The sequence below is a fragment of the Diabrotica virgifera genome, chromosome 3, assembly GCF_917563875.1.
Source record: "Diabrotica virgifera virgifera chromosome 3, PGI_DIABVI_V3a".
Lineage (NCBI taxonomy): Eukaryota > Metazoa > Arthropoda > Insecta > Coleoptera > Chrysomelidae > Diabrotica > Diabrotica virgifera.
The window spans coordinates 132,906,134-132,929,534 of NC_065445.1; the positions used below are offsets into that span (position 1 = coordinate 132,906,134).

At 33.3% G+C, this 23,401-nt stretch overlaps 1 protein-coding gene across 1 annotated transcript in view; it reads left to right on the top strand.

The window, feature by feature from the left end:
- LOC114342402 (uncharacterized) overlaps positions 1 to 17,373 on the top strand; it is a 135,185-nt gene extending 117,812 nt beyond the window's left edge. The window contains exon 7 of the mRNA XM_050645544.1: positions 13,960 to 17,373. Within this exon, the coding sequence (XP_050501501.1) occupies positions 13,960 to 14,226 (267 nt within the window). The 3' untranslated portion in view covers positions 14,227 to 17,373. The remainder of the gene's footprint in view (positions 1 to 13,959) is intronic.
- The last annotated feature ends 6,028 nt before the right edge of the window (positions 17,374 to 23,401 follow it).

A 23,401-nucleotide genomic window follows, 5' to 3' on the forward strand; every position in this document is an offset into this window, starting at 1 on the left:
ACAATGGCAATTATCAAGATCACCTCAAAGTAAAACAAACCTCAATAAAGCACAAGAAGACCTAAAAAAATTGATAATAGCAGAAAAAAATGCAAGCTTTCAGGAATACCTACAAAAACTAGATGCAACTCAAGCTACTGACTACTCGTTATGGAAGGCTACAAGGACTCTACGAAGGCAGAACTATACAGTCCCACCACTAAGAACACAAACAGGACAATGGGCGAGAAGTCCTCTAGAAAAGGCCGAAACATTTGCGACACACCTTAAAAAAGTCTTTACATCAAATGAGGGAAGTTACTCACTACAAACTGAAGAAGAAATTATTTCGATACTCACAAAACCTTATCAACTAGAACTTCCTGAAAAAAGATTCACAAAAAATGAGGTAAAAAATATTATACAACACAACATCGATCCAAAAAAGGCTCCAGGATACGACCTGATTACAGGAAAAACTCTTCAGCAACTCCCAGAGAAAGGCTTCCAATTTCTGACACAGTTATTTAACTCTATAATGAGACTAGGTCATTTCCCATCACAGTGGAAACTAGCACAAATAACAATGATACCAAAGCCAGGAAAAGAACCAGAAAATGTACAGTCCTACCGTCCTATTAGTCTTCTTCCCGTGGTATCCAAAGTTTTTGAAAAGCTGACACTTACTAAGCTAATGCCTATACTAGAAAACAAAAAACTAATACCACCACACCAATTTGGGTTTATAAAACAACATTCAACAATACAACAGGTACATAGAATTGTAGAGAGAATCAACGAGGACTTTGAAAATAATAGGTACTGCTCGGCGGTATTTCTGGACGTAAGTCAGGCATTTGATAAAGTCTGGCATAAAGGCCTATTATGTAAACTAAAACAGAATTTACCTACAAATTACTATATACTCTTAAAGTCATATATCACCAACAGAAACTTCCAGGTAAAGTATGAGAATGAATACACAAACATACAACAAATTCTCGCTGGGGTGCCCCAAGGAAGTGTACTAGGACCTATATTATACCTTATATTCACTGCTGACTTACCGACAGATACACATATCACTACAGCCACATTTGCGGATGATACGGCAATACTATCATCGAACAAAAATCCCAAAATAGCCTCAGAAATCTTACAAAATAATCTAAATAAAATTCAACAATGGATGACAAAATGGAGAGTCAAAATTAATGAAAACATTAGGGAAACATGTCCGGCTGTATACTTAAACGATAAAGGAATCCCACAAGGGGATGAAGTCAAATATCTAGGTATGTACTTGGACAGAAGATTAAACTGGAGGAAGCATATATTTACTAAGCGAAAACAACTGGGTCATAAGTTAAGAACCATATATTGGCTGTTGGGCAAAAAATCAAAACTATCAACTGAAAATAAAATATTAATCTACAAATCCATCCTAAAACCAGTGTGGACTTATGGGATAGAATTATGGGGAACCGCCGCACATTCCAACATTGAAATCATACAAAGATTTCAGTCCAAAATATTGAGATCAATACTAGGAGTTCCATGGTTCATAACCAATGAAGCCATCCATCGGGACGCCGGACTACCATACGTCAAAGATGACATCAAAAAGTGCGCGAAAAAACATACAGAAAAACTTAAAGCGTTGATTGATAAATACGGAAAGATACGAAAGCCTATGCATTATTTTGTTGTCTTTAAAACCTGCCCGTATAGTGGCGCGCCTAGCTTAAATTTGTTGGAACTAGCCTTAGAGGGAAGTGTAAAATTCCCCCTACTCAAGGAACTAGCCAAGAACACGCGGTTATCTTACATGGCCCGTATTCAAAATTTTAACGCAGCAGTCACTATCATATTAATCTGTATCAATTTTTTTTTGTTTTTGTTTCTGCAAAAATGTTAGAAATATAAATTGACTATAGAGTTTTTTCACTAGTCTTGACCTCGCAAGTAAATACTTTTGAGTTATTTGCGAGTGAATATATTCATTTCTCAAAAAATAGTACGTTTTTAGACGGATTTTCGCAAATAACTAAAAAAAGAAGTATTTCACCAAAAAAACATTCATAGCAAAAATACAGCTTATCAAAAAGCGAAAAAAAATGTTTTATATAAATATGACATATTATGAAGTCGTAGACCCAGTAAAAGCAGAGTTGTAGCTAATGAAAAGTAGGTTTTTATTATTTGTCAAATTCAAAATTGAATATTTCTACATGAAATAACCAAAAAATTAAGAACTTTTCGGGGAAAACTCATCATAACTTTTTTAAAAAGTTTACAAACAGCTTTATTTTTTTTTGAGTTTCTAGTATCAGAAGTAAACAAGTTGCGCACAAAATAAAGTTGATCCCTTTTTTTGTAAAAAAATCTAAAAATCACCTCCTAATTAGCATCTCAAATGAAATTAATCAGTAGCGCTTCATAAGTTACTTTACGTATGTATGCTTATTATAGAGGATCTGTAAGTTTCATCGGTTCAAAGTGCTTATTTTTGAAAGGCTGTAGTTGAAAGGACTTCAATGAGTCACTAATCACGAGTATATGCAAATTCGGAACAGCCATATCTTAACCAATTTTTGTATTACAGTAAAACAAAATATTCAGAAAACCAAAACCTTTACACTTTGGGATATTTCGTATCACTGATAATTAAAAAATTATTTAAAAAAAAGCATTTTTTTTCAAAATAAAAAAAAGTACTGTATAACTAAATTTACGATTAAACTTACAGATCATATGTATTATAAACAATACATAAGTAAAGTCACTTGTGAAGCGGTAACAATATAATTTGATTTTATTCGTCTTGAGGGGCCAAACGAAAAACACAAACTACTTTTTTTCTTTTTAAATCATGTTCTGTTGTGATTTATAGCAAATTTATAGCATCTCTTTCGAAATAAAAATTTTATGCAAGTTCCCTTTTAGAGGGTGATTTTCACGCTTTTTTAAAACTATTTTTACAAAAAAGGACCAACTTTATTTTCAGCGTAACGTGCTTACTTTAATGCTAGAAACATTTTTAAAAACAAAAACAAAGCTTTTTAAACACTTTAAAAAAGTTGCGATGAGTTAGCAAATTTATAGCATCTCTTTCGAAATAAAAATGTTATGCAAGTTCCTTTTTAGAGGGTGATTTTCACGCTTTTTTAAAACTATCTTTTACAAAAAAAGACCAACTTTATTTTCAGCGTAACGTGCTTACTTTAATGCTAGAAACTTTTTTAAAAACAAAAACAAAGCTTTTTTAAACGCTTTAAAAAAGTTGCGATGAGTTTTCCCAGAAATGTGCTTTATTTTTTGGTTATTTCACGTTGAAATATTCGATTTGGAATTTGACGAATAAGAACTTACTTTTTTAGCTACAACTCTGCTTCTACTGAGTGTAAAGACTTTATACAGACATTTTTTTTTATTTTTTATAAAGTATATTTTTATTGAATACTCTTTTCGATAAAATACTTGCTTATTGTGTTATTTGCGTAAAACCGTCTAAAAACGTGTTTTTTTTGTTAAAAAACGAACATATTCACTCTCAAATAACTCGAAAAGTATTAGCTTAATGAAAAAACTCAATGGAACAAAACTTGCTACAATTAATAAAAAATAACAATAAAAAAACAAATTAACAATACAAAAAAAATACAACAAAAAATACAAAAAAAATAAAACTTTACAAAAAAAAATGAACAACCAAAACAGACTATTATTTAGATAATAATTGTAGATAATAATGTTAGTTTGTTATGTATTTAGAGTTAGAAGTACAGAAAAAATTCCTCTGATTGAAAAATCAAATTTGTTTGTTTTTAAAATAACAAAATGTCTGGCTAATTGGCTTGGCCAAGGCCATCAAATTCACAAAAAAAAAATTAATCAGTTTATCCACTTGATAGATACTAGATAGTATTAGACTTATTGATATTATAGCTACCTAGCCTTATACAAAGTGGATTTAGAAAGTCCACATCTACATTAGACAACCTAGTGGATATTGAATCTGTAATTCATGGGTCATTTGGATGTGATAAAGTATGTTTGGCTTATGGCTATCTTTTATTATATTTTATAACGCGTGCCATTTGGGGATTAGATATAAGAATTCTATTAAGTTGGTCAATTCCAGGAAATATAAAATTTATTAATAATTTCCTATATAGATGAAACTTATTCGAATAAATAACGTTCTTTTAGACTCAAAAATCCAATTAAACGACATTCCTCAATGGTCTACTCGTTGCACTTTTCCTTATTGCCATCAATGACATCGCTAAATCACTTAACCCACTAGTTATTTAGAAATTAGAGAATTGGTCAAACACTACTGGCCTAGAATTTTCTCCCACTAAAACTAAAACAATAATCTTCAGTAAAACTCCAAAGAAGCACATTATACTACCAAAAATCTACCTAAAGAATTTCTTCTTCTACTTTTTCTTTTATATAGGCAGTACTGCCTGTTTTTCTTCAACGGTGCCTTTCATTCTGTCCCTAAATTGTCATTCCATCTTTTCCTTGGGTGTCCTATACTTCTTCGGCCTAACAGTGACTTGTCCCTGTCCCTGGCTATTCTTACTATCCTTGATTCAGACATCCTGCTTATGTGTTGATTCCACTCTTCTTTTCTATTCTTTACCCAGGTATTTATATTGTCTACCCCACATATGCATCTGATTTCCTCACTTCTTACCCTGTCCCGTAGTCCTTTTCCAGCAATCCTTCTTAAGATCTTCATTTTGTTGGTATCCAGATGTCTTTGTATTTTGCTTGCATCTGATTTTGTTTAGGCAGTGTAAGTCATAACTGGTCTAATAACTTCAGTCAAATGACTTATATATTCGGTCCTTTGTTTCCACTCTAAGGTATTTGTTTTTCCAAATTGTGTCGTTTAGGCATCCGGCCGTTCTACTGGCTTTAATTATTAGTCTTTTACCTCTTCTTCGATATAATTGTCGGCTGATAGATTAATTCCCAGGTATTTACTTTTATTGTCTAAGTCCAATTTGCATCTTATTGGTTCTTTGGATATTACTAAGCTTTTTGTTTTTTAAGCTGATATTTTCATATTCATTTCTTTTGCGTTAATGTTGAATTCATGCAGTAATCTTTGTAGGTCGTCTTCGCACTCTGCTACTAACACGGTGTCATCAGCGTAACAGAGTATTTTTATCTCTTTATCGCCCATTTTTTACCCTCTTTTTTTCTTCACTTGTTTTATTATTGCATCCAGCGTTATGTTAAAAAGTAGAGGGATTAGTGAATCTCCTTGCTTGATTCCTGTATTTGCTTCTATAATATGGGTTCTGTTATTATTCCATTGACTTTCATTTCTATTTTATTTCGTACATAAATGTTTTCTATCAGTTTTATAATATCCAGTGGTAAATTTTTGTCATATAGTAGGTGTATCACGTCTTTTAATTGTATTCTATCAAACGCTTTCTCTAGGTATATAAAACAGAAAAACCCTCGCTTGTTATACTCTAATGATTTCTCCGCTATTTGTCTTATCACAAAAACTGCATCGTTATGATCTTCCCCTTCTAAATCCTTGTTGTTCAACCGATATATTTATGCACGCCATTATTTTCTTCATCAGTATTTTTGTTGGGAGTTTCAGTATAGTGCTCCGTAAATTTATCCCTCTAAAATTACTGGGGTCTGCCCTATCACTTTTCTTAATAACGCTATCATCTGAGTGGTATTCCATTCTTCTGGAATTCTTCCTGTATTTATTATTTTACTTATCAGGATATTCAGTTCTTTGTGACGTCTCTCTCCTCCGTATTTTAAAAGTTCATTAGCTATTCCATCTTTCCCTGGTGCTTTTCGATTTTTCATCTGTTTTAAGGCGTTCGTTATATCTTCCTCTTTAATTTCTGTTTGCTCATCCGATTCTAATCCTGGTTTTCCAGTTCTTCATGATTAGCTGTTTGATACAGGTTTTCTAGGTAAGTTGTCCATGTATTTGTATCAATATGTTTTACTTCTATCAATTCCTTCATCTCTGCTGTTTGACCTCTTATCATTTTCCACATTTCCTTTTGCATCCCGTATAAGTCGTGATCCATCTCTTTTGAAAATGCTTACCAATGTTCTGTTTTCTTCCTTCTTACTATTGAGTTTAACTCATTTCAAACTCTTTTAGATTCTTCACATATGTTTGTCTCGTTCTTTTGAATTTGTATTCTAGCTAGATTTTCTTTTTTTCTTGGCATTTTATTTTTATTTCTTCACAGATCCATGGGGTGTTCTCCTTTTCTTTCGTATATGTTTACTTATCTTAAGTTCTCCAAGTGCGTCCGTTGCTGCCATTTTGATATTATCTCTAATCTTCCTCCAACTTTCTTCTATGTCTTCATCTGGTGTTATGTAGTTTTCGTTCAGTACTTTTTGCAGTCTTGTCTGGTATAGATCTCGTGTTGACAAGTCTTGTAGCTGTTCTACTTTTATTCTTGTCTCACATTCAATAGGGTCTTTTTTCCTGTTTTTTGTAGATGTATTCTGATTTTTCCAAGTACTAGGTTGTGATCACTTCCGATATTAGCTGCACTTAAACATCTTATGTCTAGTACTTGAGAATAATGGATGTTTCTGTTTGTCAATATACATATAATCAATATCGGATATGTGTGCTCTTGTATTTTTGAATGTATATTTTTCTTGATCTTTGTGTCTGAAGAACGTATTGTTTATTCGAAATTCGTTCTGAGAGCAAAAGTTAATAAGTAGTTCCTAAAGAGTTGACAATAAATTATTCAGAATTGATTAACTTCTTGGGAATAAAACTGGATAATCGTCTATCTTGGTAAGACAATATACACTCACTCCGACTGTCAGCTCAAACGGGCTTAACTTAATGAAAAATATCTCTCATAAACAATGGGATGTCGACGTCCAGACTCTTATGACTGTTCACTGAAATTTGGGTTTCAACCTGAGATACAGTCGGAAAAATCAAAGAATACCCATGAACGAACATATAAAACACGCTGTATTTTCCTGTCAACATGTCGCAAAGAAAATTGCCCAGCGCAAGTACATGTAATAATAATTATTACATGTACCTGTGCTGGCCAATTTTTTGACACGGTGACAGGAAAATACAGCGTGTTTTATATGTTCGTTCATGGGTTCATTCTTTCATTTTTTCTACTGTTCAATACGCTAAAGTGTTACGTTTGGCTTGTTCTCTTGTATGTAATGAAAACATGGATAATAAAGACCAGCTCCACTAACAAACTTGAAGTCTTTGAAATAAGGTGCCTGCACCGAATGCTTAAAATATCATGGACATACTTAGGGACATATTGCGAGGAGAACGATATAGTTGTCGGCAACTGGAACTCGAAGGAAATATAGAGGGTAAGAGAGGTCTAGAAAAAGATGTCATGTCTGGGTAATATTCGCCAAATGATATTAATGAAATTACTCGTAATAGAATAATGTAATCGTGACTATCTAATATCTCACCTGACAATACAATGCACAGTGGACGCCTACGCAGAAATACACGGCACCTTTAAGAAGTAAAGTTAATAATAAATAATTCAATACTTAGTCACTATTTTCCCCCTAACTCGGAAAATATCGACGGCACGAAAAAACTTGGAAGAAATTGTTGGAAATCGCGATTGCAACAATTCATGAGTCCTTACCATTTTTCTCTCGAAGAGTTTAAAGTGGCCGAGCGGGTTACTAAGTCAATTTCATTTAAGTAAATACGTTTGCAATATCTCCAAACAAAATATACAATTATCAGAAGAGACTGTAATTAACGAAAATAACTACCTATTTTTTTATCGAGATTATGAGGCAAATAAGAAATGTACAATATCTAAAATCACCCAGTGAGTATTTTTCTCGTTAAATAAATTTTTTATTAAATAAATTATATTGTTATATGTATTATATAAAATTATTAAATAAACTTTATAATATTTAATGATTTGTTTCAAGAATTCAAATTAGAAGACAAATTACAACTACCAAATTATTCTTGCTAATTTAAAAACGAGTTTAGAAAGTAATACATAGGTACACTCCAATAATTATTTTAAAGATTGCCATTGTTATCGTTGAATGAGAACTCAAATTTAAATGCATCAAAAGAATTAAATAATTTTTATTATAATCCGATCGACCCGACCGACCCCAAATTCCGATAACCAAAGCTACCTGAATACGTCTCATCGTTGTCTCAGGTAAATTCAATCTCGCACCTAGAAAGCTGCTAACGCCATCTATTTCTAAAACCACTGGTGTCGTACATAAACGCTCATTTAGTTTCGTATCTTCCAGTAAATTTATCAGTCAACGCTTAAAGTGCATCCAAACGTGTTAGCAAAAAATTTAGTGAATAAACCGCGTACTGTTCGTAGGTTAAAACGAAAAGTTCCGTTAGAGTTAAGTGAACAATAGGTACTAAATTAATGTGTATAAGTTTATGTCAGAAATAGTCAGTGTTGTAGGCTAAGTTTTAAAAAAGGGGTGCATCACTGGATGCCTCCCTACATGTCATTCCTAATTATTGTCAGTCCTATTACTTATTGTCTGTTATCTACCTAAACATTTAGGTTTAGATTGTATAGATAGATTGTAATAAATGTGGGGTTAAAATAAAATAAAAAAAAAAAAAAAAAAAATATCCGATATTAAACAGTATATTTTTATCACCCTGTAGATCACATGAAATAATTTGTTATTATATTTAAACATGTGCGGGTTATTTAATTTGTTTAATTGTTGCAAATCATAAACAATATTTCGGCAATGGACAATAATTTTGCTGACTAAATAAAAACCTTTGTTCTTTTGGTCGTGTGGGCTATAACCAATATTCATGTTGCCAACAAGAAAGAACATACATTTAGATTTATCCACTAGAGTCAACTCAACCAGGCCAGATGTGCCTTTAACTTCATTCCTTCGAGTCACCGCATACATTCAACATGTAGCATGAAGGTAGTCTCATTTTAATTTCATACGAACCACATATCCGTACAGCAACGGCTCCCGGAGGTGCAGGTACCCTAGTGTCGATCTATATCATGGACGTATTTATACATCCATGATCTATATCAATAAATTATCTAAGTGCATTTTGGTGTTTCAATAACAGACGATAGATTTCCAGCTGAGCCCGAAGATTAGACATATGGTGAACATGTAATGAGGATGGCTTTAGAAGGATGGGCGAGTGGAGTAACAATAGCTGGTTGGAAAATTTTAAACTTAAGATTTGCTGATGACGCTACACTTATAGCAGCAAATGAGCAAGAAATGTTTGATCTCCTGTGAAGAGTTGAGTACGAAAGCAATAAAGTTGGTCTAAAAATCAATAAAGCCAAGACAAAAATAATGGTGACCGACAGATTCGAATCTGTTCAACTGACTACAATAAACTACCCGAGATAAAGGGCTTTGTTTATCTCGAGTTTAACCCCTTCGTGCCGGATCGTCATTCGGCAAGTCGGCTCCTATATACGGATTCGAGCGCTTACCTGGCGGCTTCGCGCGGTCAGTTAAAATACAGTATCACACTACAACTAATTAAATTTAATGGAATAATAACACTAATTTTAGAAATAAAACTATTTTTATTAAATTTTATTATTCTACATAGTATATGAGTAAAATTAAATTTTATCCATAAAATGCCGTTTTAAACAAAAATTATTAAAAAAGATAAATAAGATAATTCGGATGGAATTCCCTAGATTATTTTGTGCTTGATATCGCCCCAGTCTCCTAATCTGGGAAATTCCATCCGAATTATCTTGCAAGGGATAGTAAGGTAAGTTGTAAACAGGAGCACAGTAACTTCACTTCCCACAAAATCCCATCAGTCAAACATCCAAACAACCTTATCACTTTATCACCAATCAAATTAACTAAATCTAATCTCCTTCTGGACATCACCCACTTTTCGGCGTGGTTTCCCCATTTTAGATTTGAATAAGGTAATTCGGACGGAACAAAAATACCTGAAATATGATTCAGATGGTGGCCCGCCGTATATGGCGAACGAAAACTCATGATGCACCCGTGTGCATCACCCTACTGACTGGACAGTCAAGCATGATGCACACGGGTGCATCACCGTACCGAAGGGGTTAATATAACTAACGATGGTAACTGTGAAGCAGAAGTTCAGAGACGTATTGGTATGGCAAAAAATGTGATGAGTCGCGTAACTAAAGTTTGGAAAGACAGATCTATCTCTCAAAATATCAAGATGAGAATGGTGAATGCCCTTGTATTCTCAATATTTCTATACGGAGCAGAGACTTGGACTATTCGCGCACGCGAGTGCCAAAAAATTGATGCCTTTGAGATGTGGTGCTGGAGGATAATGCTGTGGATCCCATAGGACAAACGTTTCCATTCTAACCGAACTCTAGATTAAAAAAAGGCTGTCCACAATATGTCTGTAACGAATTCTGCAATTGTTCGGTCACGTGGTTCGCAGAGGTGACGATAGTTTGGAGAGATTAATTGTTTCTGAAAACGTTACGGGGAGAAGATCAAGAGGACGATCACCAACTAGATGGTCCGACCAAATTAAGAATTCACCTGAAAACTCATTCTGCGAAGCTCCTAGAGCAGCTGAAGATAGAAACCAATGGAAAAAAATTATTAGGAACATTGGAAGAAATCACGATCCTCAGTAATGGGGAAACAACAAGAGAGAGCCAAATATGAGCCGCTCAGAGGGAAAGTGGTATAACTCAGAAACGTTTGTTGGTGAAATGGTATTCTTCTAATTACAAAAGAACGATATAAATTTCAACAAATTCTTGTCAAGAATCCGCTAAAATTGGCTCAATAAGTATTACCGAGATTGTTAAGTTCGTTAACATGCAAAATCTTTCTGTTACTAAAAGTTAAGTCATATTCAGTTATACCACTTTTCCTCCGAGAGGCTCATCAGCATCATCATCACTGGCTCGACAACCCTTTCTGGGTCTTGGCCTGTTCCAGGTTTCTTCTACATTCTGATCTGTTTCGTGCTTTTTTTTCTCCAGTTTTTTATTTTTGAGGTTATTATATCATTTTCTATTTGTTCTAAATATCTCAGCTTCTCCTCTTGTTATTTTTCCTACTGGCATCTGTTTGAATATTGTGTTTGGTATTTCGCCTTCTTCCATTCTTTCTACATGTCCCATCCAATGCAGCCGTCCTATTTTAATGAATGTTATGGTATCTGGATTCCTGGTATATTTTGTATAGTTCAAAGTTGTACCTTCTTCACCAAATTCCGTTTTCTTTTGTGCCCTTATAAATGTGTCGCAAGATTTTTCTTTCAAAGGTGGCTAGCAATGTTTCCTCTCTTTTAGTGAGTGTCCAGGTTTCTGAGCCGTATGTGAGTACCGGTCTTATTAAGGTTTTGTATATTTGGCATTTTGTTTTACTTGCGACGTTATCTGATCTTAGTTGCCATGGTAACTTTTATTGGCAATAAATATTCGCCTCTTCACTTCCTCCGCAACGTTATTATCAGACGTGACTGGGGATCCCAAGTATGTAAAGTTTTTTACCCCCTCAATGTTGTATTCTCCTATTGTTATATTTTGTGGCTGCCTTATTTCTGCGTTTTTACTTACCTGCATATATTTTGTTTTGTTCTGGTTGATTTTAAGGCCACTATTTTGTGCAACTCGTTCTATGTGATTGAATGCCTCTATCATTTCTTTTCTTGATCTTGCGATTATGTCAACATCATCTGCAAATGCTAGTATTTGCACGCTTTTATTAATGATTGTTCCCCGAGTATTGACTGTTGTGTCCCTCATTATTTTCTCGAGTACGATGTTGAACAAGATGCATGATAGAGCGTCTCCCTGGCGTAGTTCCTTTTTCACATCTATTGTTTCCGTTAGTTCGTTTTGTATCCGGATTTTACTTTCTACTTTTAGAGATTCTTTTATCAGTTCCATTAGTTGTGTTGGTATATTAAATTCTTTCATTGCTTTTATTAAGAATTCTCGGTTTATATTGTCATATGCGCTTTCGAAGTCTATGAAGAGATGATGTGTGTCGATGTTATATTCACTTGTTTTTTCGAGGATCTGTCGCAGAACAAATATCTGGTCTATTGTTGACTTCTGTCTACAGAAGCCACTTTGGTATTTGCCAACTATTTTTTCAGCGTGTGGTCTAAGTCTTTCATAAATGACGTTGGACATTATTTTGTATTCTGCATTCAGCAGCGTGATTCCACGGTAGTTTCCACATTCTAACTGATTTCCTTTTTTATGTAATGGTACAATAGTACCGCTATTCCACTCCGCTGGTAGCTGTTTATTTGACCATATCTTTGTTATCAATTCATGTATTGTTTTCTGTAGTGCGTCTCCTCCTTCCTTCAGTAATTCGGATGCTACTTGATCCGATCCCGGTGATTTATTGTTCTTTAATTTGTCTACTGCTGTTCTAATATCGGCTATTGTTGGTGGACTCTTTTCTCTGTTGTCTGCTTGGTCTAATGGTATATCAGGGTTCGTTTCACTCCCATCTCCTTCAAGCTTTTCCGTAAAATGTTCTGTCCATCTTCTTAGTATCTCTTGCTGTTCTGTCAATATATTACCTTCCTTATCTCTACACATCGTTGTTCTCGGTTTGAAGTCTTTTCTGCTTTTGTTCAGTTTCTGATAAAATTTTCTTGTCTCTGTTGATCTACTTAGTTCTTGCAATTCTTGAAGTTCTTTGTTCATATATTCTCTCTTTTTTCTTCGGTGAGTTTTCTTTTCTTTGCGTAGTTGTTTATATTCTTCCTCTGCTTGTCGGGTTCTGTGCCCCTGTTGCATCAGTAAATATGCTCTGTTTTTTCTGTCTGTTATAATCTGACATTCTTCGTCAAACCAGTCATTCGTTCTTGTTCTTCTTTCTTTACCTTCTATGCCTAATACTTCTTTAGCTGTCTCTTTTATGATTTCTCTGCACTCTTCCCACTCCTTATTTGGGTTTTCATGTTTTAGTCTGTTTTCTAGTTTGATGCTTATCTTTTCTTTATACTCTTTATTTTTGTTTGTTTCTTTGAGTCCTTCTACCTTGTATCGTTCGTGTTTAGTGCCTCTTTCCTTTTTGATGTTTGAAATTCTAGCCCTTACCCTACTTTCGACCAGGTAGTGATCAGAATCCGCATTTGCCCCTCTTCTGGTTCGGACGTTTATTATATTCGATTGGTGTCTCGAGTCTACAATAACATGATCTATCATATTTACTGTCAGTCCATCTGGGGATGTCCAGGTACCTTTGTGTATATCTTTGCGAGCGAAGTATGTGCTAGCAATCACCATGTTAAGTGATCTTGCTAGGTTTATTAACCTATTACCATTGTCATTTTATTGCTTATGGAGACTGTGCCTACCTGTGGGTTGGAATTGCTGTTCTCTTCCAACTTTGACGGTTAGGTCTCCATAGATTATTTTTATATCATTTTTTGGACATGACTGATATTCGGACTCTATCTAGTTCATCATAAAACTCTTCTTTAATTTCATCTTCTTTTTCTTCTGTCGGGGCATGCGCATTAATTAGACTTTGGTTAAAGAAAGGTCCTTTAACTCTTAAAATGCACATTCTGGGACTAATGGCTCTGAAATCTCTTATAGTATGTTTTACTCTCTTGTTTACTATGAATCCAGTGAGAGGCTCATATATCATGATAAACGACTGTGGGTAATCAAAGAAAAGAGTAGGAAAGGGGTTACTGGTCCCAACACCAAAGTATCAATACCATTCGGAAATAATTTTCCAATATTTAAAGTAGTATTACTAGGAATAGATTTTTGTCCTCAAGAGTGTCTGTAAAAACGCCTCAATCGGGGAAAAATATGTGTTGCCTCAGATAACTAGGTTATTACCTGTAAAGTTTTTGGTTACTCTAAAATAAATAAAAGAAAGTGACTACAGTTTCTAGTTATAATTTGTTTAATAACCATTTAAATTTTGTTTCAGATGTTCGATCATTGTTTGGCGCCCCATACTTTAGGAGATGGCACGGGTTGTGACAATATGACAGCGATAATAGTCCAATTTAAAACGAACATTTTAAAAAGATCTGCCTCCCCCGTTCCTAGTGATATAGTAAAAAAGATAAAGACTGAAGAAACGGTAAAATCTGAATCTGGTGCGACACAGAACGAAGATGTGAGTAAAACAGAAACCGGTGTGGAAAAGACTGAAGATGATTCACTTAAAATGGAATCAGGGATGGTCGCGTGAAAAAAAGTTTTTTTATTGTTACTGTAACCATTTAACGAAGATTGTCCCATTGAAAATTTGCTCTGGTTTGATTAACTTGGATCATACTTATTATCCAGTACCTTAGTATTGTTAATATTGGACATTTTAATACCCATTACAGCTACTTGTTATAAGAAACATCTGCTCAATTTTTTCAACTTCGGTGAGAAGAGAACTGGTTATTGATGGTACTCTGTTGAAAAATACCACCCAATATTCAACGGTGGGTCTTTACCATAGTAGACTTCTTGAAATGTTACCTTTGGTTAGAAGATTCATATTGTTAAAAGCTGTTCTCAATTAAATTAATATTGCTGTAACGAAATTGGCTAATAATATTACATTCATATTTTGTACTCATCTTGAGAAAAAAACACAGGCAGAACCTTTAAGACAGTCAATGCAAAATGAAAAATTAAATTACATACATTAGATACCTACTTCTTCGCTGTTTTAGAAGACTCTTTTACAACAATTTTAAGGAACACAGTCGAATATCATTAATATTGGCGTTACATATGCAAAAATGTTAACAAAGTAATGCTCTTTTTTCTGAAGTGTTTCTAAGTGAGTTGTTTCTGAAAGCCTCAAAAAAAGGATAGATATAACATCTTTTTGATTTTTTAACATCATAATTGCATTTGTTTTGAAATGATCTGATGTTTGTTGACAGTTTACAAACATGTGCGATGTTATTAAAAAAATTGTAATTGCTTTAGATACAAACGGACATTATACTGTATACTTACAAATAAATTCAAGTTGTCCATGAAAACATTGATAATCTCAAATGGAACAATCTATACGAATTGGTGACAGTATGTTTATACTTATGTTATTTCCAATTAGTTTTGTAAAAAGATGTTTTTAGTTAAGCATTTTTTCTTGGTAAATTTAATACCATCGGGTACATAGATTGCTTGTTAGTATTTTGAAATTATTGCAGGGTTTATAATTTTGTTATGATACTTCGTAATGCTAAAAATGGTCGAGATTTCGTTGGTTTCAGTTTCAGTTCATAAAAGAGTTAAAGTGTAACTGTATATAAAATACATCATTCTTATTTTACATTCCATAGTTTTATAGAAATGTATGAACTTATTAATATGATCCTATTCTCTTTCTTTTGTGTTCTTTAAAATCAACGGTAACTTAGTGATTGTAAAACTGAAATTAAACACAGTAAAAGTAATAATTAGTGGGAAGAAAAGGCAAAAATAGATCAATTTTGCTTCAAATTCCAGATGCTTTAGTTTCTGTTATATTTTAGAGGAATAGTACCGTGTAGCTAAGGAACATAAAAACTTAAGGTAAAGAATGTATTATCAAAAAACCCGGCTGCAAAAGCCTACACTCTTTGGCAATTTATTTTGTTAGGGCGCCTGATTTTTTAGTCTCTAGCTACTTTATTTCATCTAGGATTTTTCCTTTAACTTCTATTGGGTTCAACCACTTCTCTCTATACTCACGCTATTGTCTTAATCTTCCTATACTGAAGATCTTATTAATATTTATCTTAATTTTAGTAAGTACGTCCTTTATTTAGCACTAAATTCTTGCCCACAGTTATGTTTATTCCAATAGCAAATGCCGTTTACCGTAAAAAGAATCCAATAGTCTTAAATATCATTAGGAATAGGAAAACGTTAGCAAAGAGATGATTACTAGTCACTTTCAACTACTTTCTATACCTTCATTTCATTAATATGAACTAAAAATGCCGAATACAAATATATTTAATCAGTCAATGTATACTGTTTTGTGGCTTTGACTTTTAAATGTTGTTACAACTATCATCCCTCTTGGCTGTTAGGGGTATCGGCACGTCCCAATTAATGCCAAAAAATCAACAGACCTCAAGGGGGATTATACAGTTGAGTCCAGAGTTCTTTACCCGTGCGTCATCTTAAAGTATACGAAATAAGTCAGAAATTTACTCCACGCACAGCAAGTCACAGAAAGTGGCTACTGCTCCGATCACGAGTTATATTATAAAATTTGACGTTATCAAATAAATAGAATGTTAAATGTAAGTTTTGCTTTAAAATTTTGGTAAAAAATTACAGGTACATTTGAAGGAGCTTAATAAATACTTTTAATATCATTAGTGGTTAATAAATAAATAAACAATTTATAAAAAATATAATCAATATTTTTTTGTCCTTTTATTCACTTTGGCGGAAACTTAAACACAACCATTCCTTAACGGTGTAAATGAGATTAGCTTTGTATGTTGTAAAAATGAATGGCAAAATAAAATACACTTACCATAAAATTTTAAACTCCAATATAAAATTAGTTGTAAAAAAAACTGTTATTGTAATATAAAAAAATTTCGACAAAAATAGCAAAAATTTCAACAGACTGACAGCCACAAGAGTAAACAAACCAGAAACGTCACAAATTGTACTTAAAATCTGAAAATATCTCCAAGCGTCTGTTTTGCATCTATATCTTTTCGATGTACTGAGTCTAGAGCGTCCATAAAAATAACATGTGTTTTTACTTAATAACAGGCGGTAGCTGGTTTGTCTTTAGTTTCCTACGTGGAAGAGAATTATGCTAGATAAAAAGTATGTGTTTTATCTCGCCAGGTATTAATGACGCACGGGTAAAGAATCGTGGACCCAACTGTAGTTGTAAGCATATTTAAAAGTTAAAACCATAAAAACACTTTATCTTAACCTGCGCTATACTAATTTTTCAAGGTGCCTTGCCCAAATTATTATCGGTAATATTAAAAATAAATTTGTCGATAATTTCAACAATAGTAGTAATTTTTCATTTATAATATGATCTACATATCGACTATGTTAGTATTTTACAAATATATGACCTTTGCAATAATTTTTCTGTTATTTATTATTAATTTGGTATTATTTCCACACAGATATGCAAATAGATATTACAATGAGTTTTGGTAAGGAAAAAATGTATTATTTTATTTTAATATTTTTAGATGACTGAAATTGCTATTTGAACAATAATTACCCCTTTTTTCTTTTGTCTTTGTACATGCCATGGTAGAGGTGCCTTCAGTTGAAAATGCCCGTGGCTATTTTCATTTTGTAACATAATTGTATTTTTATGTAGTTTGTATTAAAATTAAAATTTGTGAGTTTTTTACTTAGTTTTTAATTTGCGGTGCCCCAGCGGTTTCTATTAACAAAAGCCAAAAAATCATATTTGGTAAATTGTCTAACTCGTTTTCTATAGGGCTTTTCATTCGCAGTCATTTGTTTCGAGCTTCTGTCAGATGTCGTATAATCCGTGTATATTAATATTATACACAGATTATGCAACATATGACGGAAGCTCGAAACAAATGACAGTCGATGAAAAGACCTATTGGAGTGATCACTATCCTATGAGAGTCTCTTTGACAATTAATAATTAAGAAAACAATACATCTCAAACTCCCAAATTAAATTTGAAGAAAGCTGATTGGTCTACATTTAAAGCATTTCAAATGCTGAGGTAGAATGATCGAACGCCGAATCCATTAAAATTATTAACCCTCTTTAGCCCAATGTATCTCACAAGATACATGACTTTATAATAGATTTTTTAAATATTGGAGGCTTTTTCAATAGTTCAAACTTTGGTTGTCACAATCAGCTGTTCTTTCTCTATACAGTTGGCTATCTTTGTTTGATTTAAACGGTTTCAAAGTATTAAGTTATGTTGATTTAGTTTTTTGTTCCGTGAGTGTGCGCGTTTTTCAAGCCGGTAAATTCAGTTTACCTACTGTCACTATTCTAATAAATTTTTTTTATAAAAACCAATTATGAGATTTTACTGACAGATAGATGTAAAGATAGATGTAAATTCCAAGAGATCGAAATGGAAGAATTATCCGAACATACACAAATAGTTGAGATAACAACCGGAGAGTTAAGCGAGGCCCTCAAAAGATCTAAAAACGGTAAAGCAGCAGGACCTGGAGACATCCCAATTGAGTTGGTAAAGTACGGACCAAACATATTACATGAGATGTTGGTTCAACTATTTAATAAATGCTTAAAAGGACAAAAAATATCCCTGATGATTGGAATGTTGGATACATCAGCTCAGTATACAAGAAAGGGGATAAACGCATATGCTCTAATTATAGAGGAATAACTGTTACCAGCTCAGTAGGGAGGTTGTACGGTCGAATAATAAAAAAAAGAATAATCAGAATACGAAGACCTGGAAGAACAAAGTGGATTTCGTGCAGGAAGATCGTGCACTGATAATATATTCTTTCTGCAGCAGGTAATAAAAAAACGGAAGGCAAGGAATCTATCTACCCACCTATTGTTTGTAGATCTGGAGAAGGCATACAATACGGTTCCTTTGAAAAAACTGTTTTAAACATTGACGAAGGTAGGTCTCAGTAGAGAGTATGTGGATGCTATCGCAAATATATACAAAAATGCAAGAAGTGTCGTTAAAGAAGGAAACTTTATATCTGAATCATTCCCTATATCAAAGGGGCTTAAACAAGGATGTTGTCTGTCTCCGACTTTATTTAAAACATATATTCAATCATCGCTAGAGCAGTGGAGGAAACAAGTATCCAGAATGGGAATAGACATAGGCAGTGGTAAATGTCTAACAACTTTGTTTTTTGCAGATGATCAGGTAGTCGTAGCGAATGATGAGGAAGACATGGACTACATGTTTAGAAAGCTAAAGAAAGAATATGAAAAAGTCAATATGAATATGTCAAAGACAGAGTATCTTAAAATAGGGGATGATGAAGAAGATCCAGAGTTAGAAATTAGAACCACAAAAAGATGTAATGAATATAAATATCTCGGATCTATAATATCTAAGAAGGCACTACCAAAAGAGACATCGAAAAGAGAACGCAGCAGGGCAAAAAAGCGGTAAACATTCTAAGCTCTCTACTGTGGTCTAAAGATATAAGACAAAAAACGAAATTGACAATATATCGTACCTTCGTAGAGCCTATGGACTGCGATAGTCGTGACTATCGCAGGTTTCTATAAAAAGGTTTCCAAACACGTTGTGTCTAGGTACACGCTAAAATGTACGCAAATAAAAAAGTTAAACTTCATCAAGCTAGTGACTATTTAGCGTGGTCAGTGACTGTATATTTTGATATGTTTAGTGTTTGTTTGATAGAAAAATATTTGTTATGACTTTGAATTCTACCTAACTTTTTTATTTGCGTACACGTTAGCGTATACCTAGACACAACGTATTTGGAAAAATTTTGACGTAACACTATCACGGTCCATTATAACTTATGGGATGGGGCAGATGATAGAAAAAACAATGTGTGTGTACTTCGTACGCACGTAAGAAGTTATACTTCTATTATATGATTTAAACGAAATTAATATACTTTTTATTTATATTTTGTTTAAATATTAAACTAATTTATACTTACTACTTCTCAAACATTTTTATTAGAACAGTGCCAAAAATTAAAATAATAAAAGAATAAAACACACACAAACACATTAAACAAGCCACAAATGATGTCTGAACATTAATTGTCGAAAAAATTTTTAACTAAATACGTATTTTCTGAAAATACAATTATATAATAAATATACTTACAATCATAAAATGTATTAAAAAAAAACAAAAAAGAAAGTTTCTATTGGGACTCGAACTAGCGCTGATAAGCGCGGTAGGTATTGGTATTCTCTCGCCTTCAACGCTTAGCCACGGACACTAATTTATTATGTGTCATTATATCTTTTATGTGTCATTATATCATTATATCTTTTATGTGTCATTATATCTTTTATGTGTCATTATATTTTTTAATTTATTTATGTGTCATTATTTACGAAGATCGACTAACTAAACGGATTAAACTTGTGATATTTTGAAAATTGATCAAATTATTTTAATTTTGAATTGAAATGATTTAGAATTGAAAAAATACAACAAAACATAGAGTAAGAAAACAATATATTAGGTGAATATTGATAGAAATTTTGATGGTAATCAAATTATATAAATAAAAGTATTACATACTATGTATTTTGGCAGATAAAATAGGTAGGTTTATACCCATGATACATTAACAATTATTACGTACCTGTTGCTTTTAAAAACTATTTAAAAGTCACTACAATATTATAAACTTTTTTGTTTCTGTCCTCACAACAATAAAACTAATATATTATACATTTGTTTACCTTTACCTCCAAACCACAGCTGCCATATCGGATAATTTTTGACATGTCATTTGAACATCCAATCAGAACAAAGTTATAATGCGCATGCGCCGGGCTGATAGGTTTTAACATATAAAAATTCACCCTCTATCGCCGGTAAAGAAGTATAACTTCAAAAAGAATAGAAGTAGTAGAAATGGATTATGTAAGGAGAGCGTGTGGTATATCTAAAAAAGATCACATCAGGAATGAAGATATTAGGAGGACACATACTGTATATTCCAGTGTAGATAGAATTGAAAACTAGACAAATAGTGTGATATGGTCACGTGAAACGAATGAATGAAGATGATGGCCAAAGAAAGCTTTGAATTACATACCACACCAAAGAAGAAGAAGGGGAAGACCTTCAGTTGCCTGGGAAGAAAATGTACGGCACATCATGAAAGATAGAGCCATCAAAGAAGACGAATGGATGGACAGGAAACGATGGCGGTCGAAATGTGAGAAGCGGAGGCTGTAGGAACCTCGCTTATAGATAGATAGATAAAAACCAATTAAAGTGACATTGTTATGATATAATTATTCACAAGTTTTAGACACTAATACTTTCTGGTTTATTGGCAATATACTTTTGTAAAATGCATCTTTGGGCAGCATATGTGGGAGTGGAGGGGGCGTAAATAATTTTAAATATGATTTTTGCTTAATTGGGTCGTAAAACAATAAAATGCTAAAAGGAAATTATCATGGGTCGAGGATTTCTTCTCTTGGTCAAAAGAGGGTTAAACAATATAAAAATTTAGTTAAAAAAATTAAATATCACAAAACCGTAGAAAGTATTGAATATAAGAAATTACGTTCCCAAGCTAGATATGCTACAAAAGTAAGTAGAAATAAATCCTGGCAGGAGATATAATTATGGGAAAATCTCGTTTTTATACAGAAAGTGTATAAATATTAAGATACATCCAGTAAAACAAATAATTTACTTACGGAAGAGAATACCAAACACATTATTTAGCTTGGCATAACTCAGTGGTCTTAAGTGCTACCATGTCTGCACCATGACCAGATGACATTCTCAAAGTTTTCTTCAAAATCTCCCGGATAATGCCGAAGTATACAGGGTGAGGCAAATAAAGGGCCTATTAGAAATATCTTGAGAACTAAAGGCAACAGAATCATCTGTTTAATGAAAATATTTTCATCTATTTGCTACTTCCGGTTATACCGTAAGTTGCTTATAACTTCGCTTTTTTAAATGGGACACCTTGTATATTTTTACATTTTTGGATTCTCTTCGATGTCTTCTTTCTTAAAATATAAGGTTTTGTAATGTTATACAGGATATTTTAAAAGATAATTACGTTTTTTTATTAATTTCGTAGCAACATTCACACCTTATAGAAATGTAGTAGTTTGACATATAAAACTCTACTTACGTTCAAATGATTTTTAATATAGTCTACTATTGTTAAGAATCATTATTATTATTATTTTTTTTTATTTAAAATTATTTTGCAATCTGTTGAGTGTCAACAATAAACAAAAGTAATTACATTGACTAAGGACAAGGAAGATTTTACCCACTGGCAAAATCAAAGTACAATTTTTATAAAGTTGTGTACAAAATAATTACATTTCATAACTACTAACTCATTAGTTTAAAAGTTTACTCTAAATGGTAAGTCCAATGGTTTGAACCTCTTTAACCTACGCTGTTCTTGGGAATTGTCTAGGAGGTTAAGTGCAAACTGGTTTTTATGATCCTCCAACTTGGCAATGTAAGCAGCGCTACGTTTTGTGATGACTTCTTGTACCGTATCAGTTTTAAGGTCTCGATGAATAATTCTGTTGTTGATGTACCAAGGTGCATTAGTGATGGTTCTGGGTTTTTGATTGGAAGCGTTGGATGATTTCGATGTTGGAGTGACTGGCTGTTCCCCATAGTTCCAACCCATATGTCCAGATTGGCATAAGTATTGCCTTATAGAGCAGCAATTTATTATCCAGAGATAGTCTTGATGAACGGCCCATTAACCAATACATATTTCTGAATTGGAGACCTAGTTGCTTTCTCTTGGTCCAGATATGTTTCCTCCATGTGAGACTTCTGTCCAAATGAATACCAAGATATTTTACCTCGTTGGCTGATGGTAATTGGTGATTGTTTAAAGTTACAGGAGGACAAGTTCCTCTTCGTGTTGTAAATGTAACTTGAATAGATTTTCCTTCATTCACTTTAATTTTCCATTCCAAAAACCAAATTTGTACTCTGTCTAGATACGCTTGAAGGATATGCGAGACATAAATAGGGTCTGTATGTGAGGCTAGGATTGCAGTATCGTCGGCAAATGTTCCTAGCATCATTTCTTCTGTAAGTGGTCTCTCCTCTAGTGGTTCCTGAAGAGGTGGAGGTATATCTGCGGTAAACAAGAGATACAAGGTAGGTCCCAGTACGCTACCCTGTGGTACGCCAGCTTTGAGAGAATAGAGTTTGGAAATTGCATCTTGGTATTTAATAAAGTAACACCTACCTGACAAATATGACTCAAGAAGAATATAAAAGCTGTGCGGTAATGTCTTTTTTAGCTTGTATAGGAGGCCTTCATGCCATACCTTGTCAAATGCCTGCCTAACGTCAAGAAATGCCGCTGAACAGTACCTTTTGGCCTCAAAATCAGCATTTATATGTTTTACCACTCTGTGAACTTGTTGGATTGTTGAGTGATGGGATCGAAATCCAAACTGGTGGTCTGGAATTAGATTTTTGATCCAGGGTTCGAGTTTTTTTACTAATAGTTTTTCGAAAACTTTAGACGTGATTGGCAAGAGGCTGATTGGCCTGTACGATGTAGTTTCTTCTTGAGGTTTCCCCGGTTTAAGAATGGTTATTATCTGAGACACTTTCCATTGATCAGGAAAGTAACCTAAGTTTAATATGGCATTGAATATAAACGTTATAAGTTTTATGCATTTGATAGGTAATTCTTTCAATACTTTTCCAC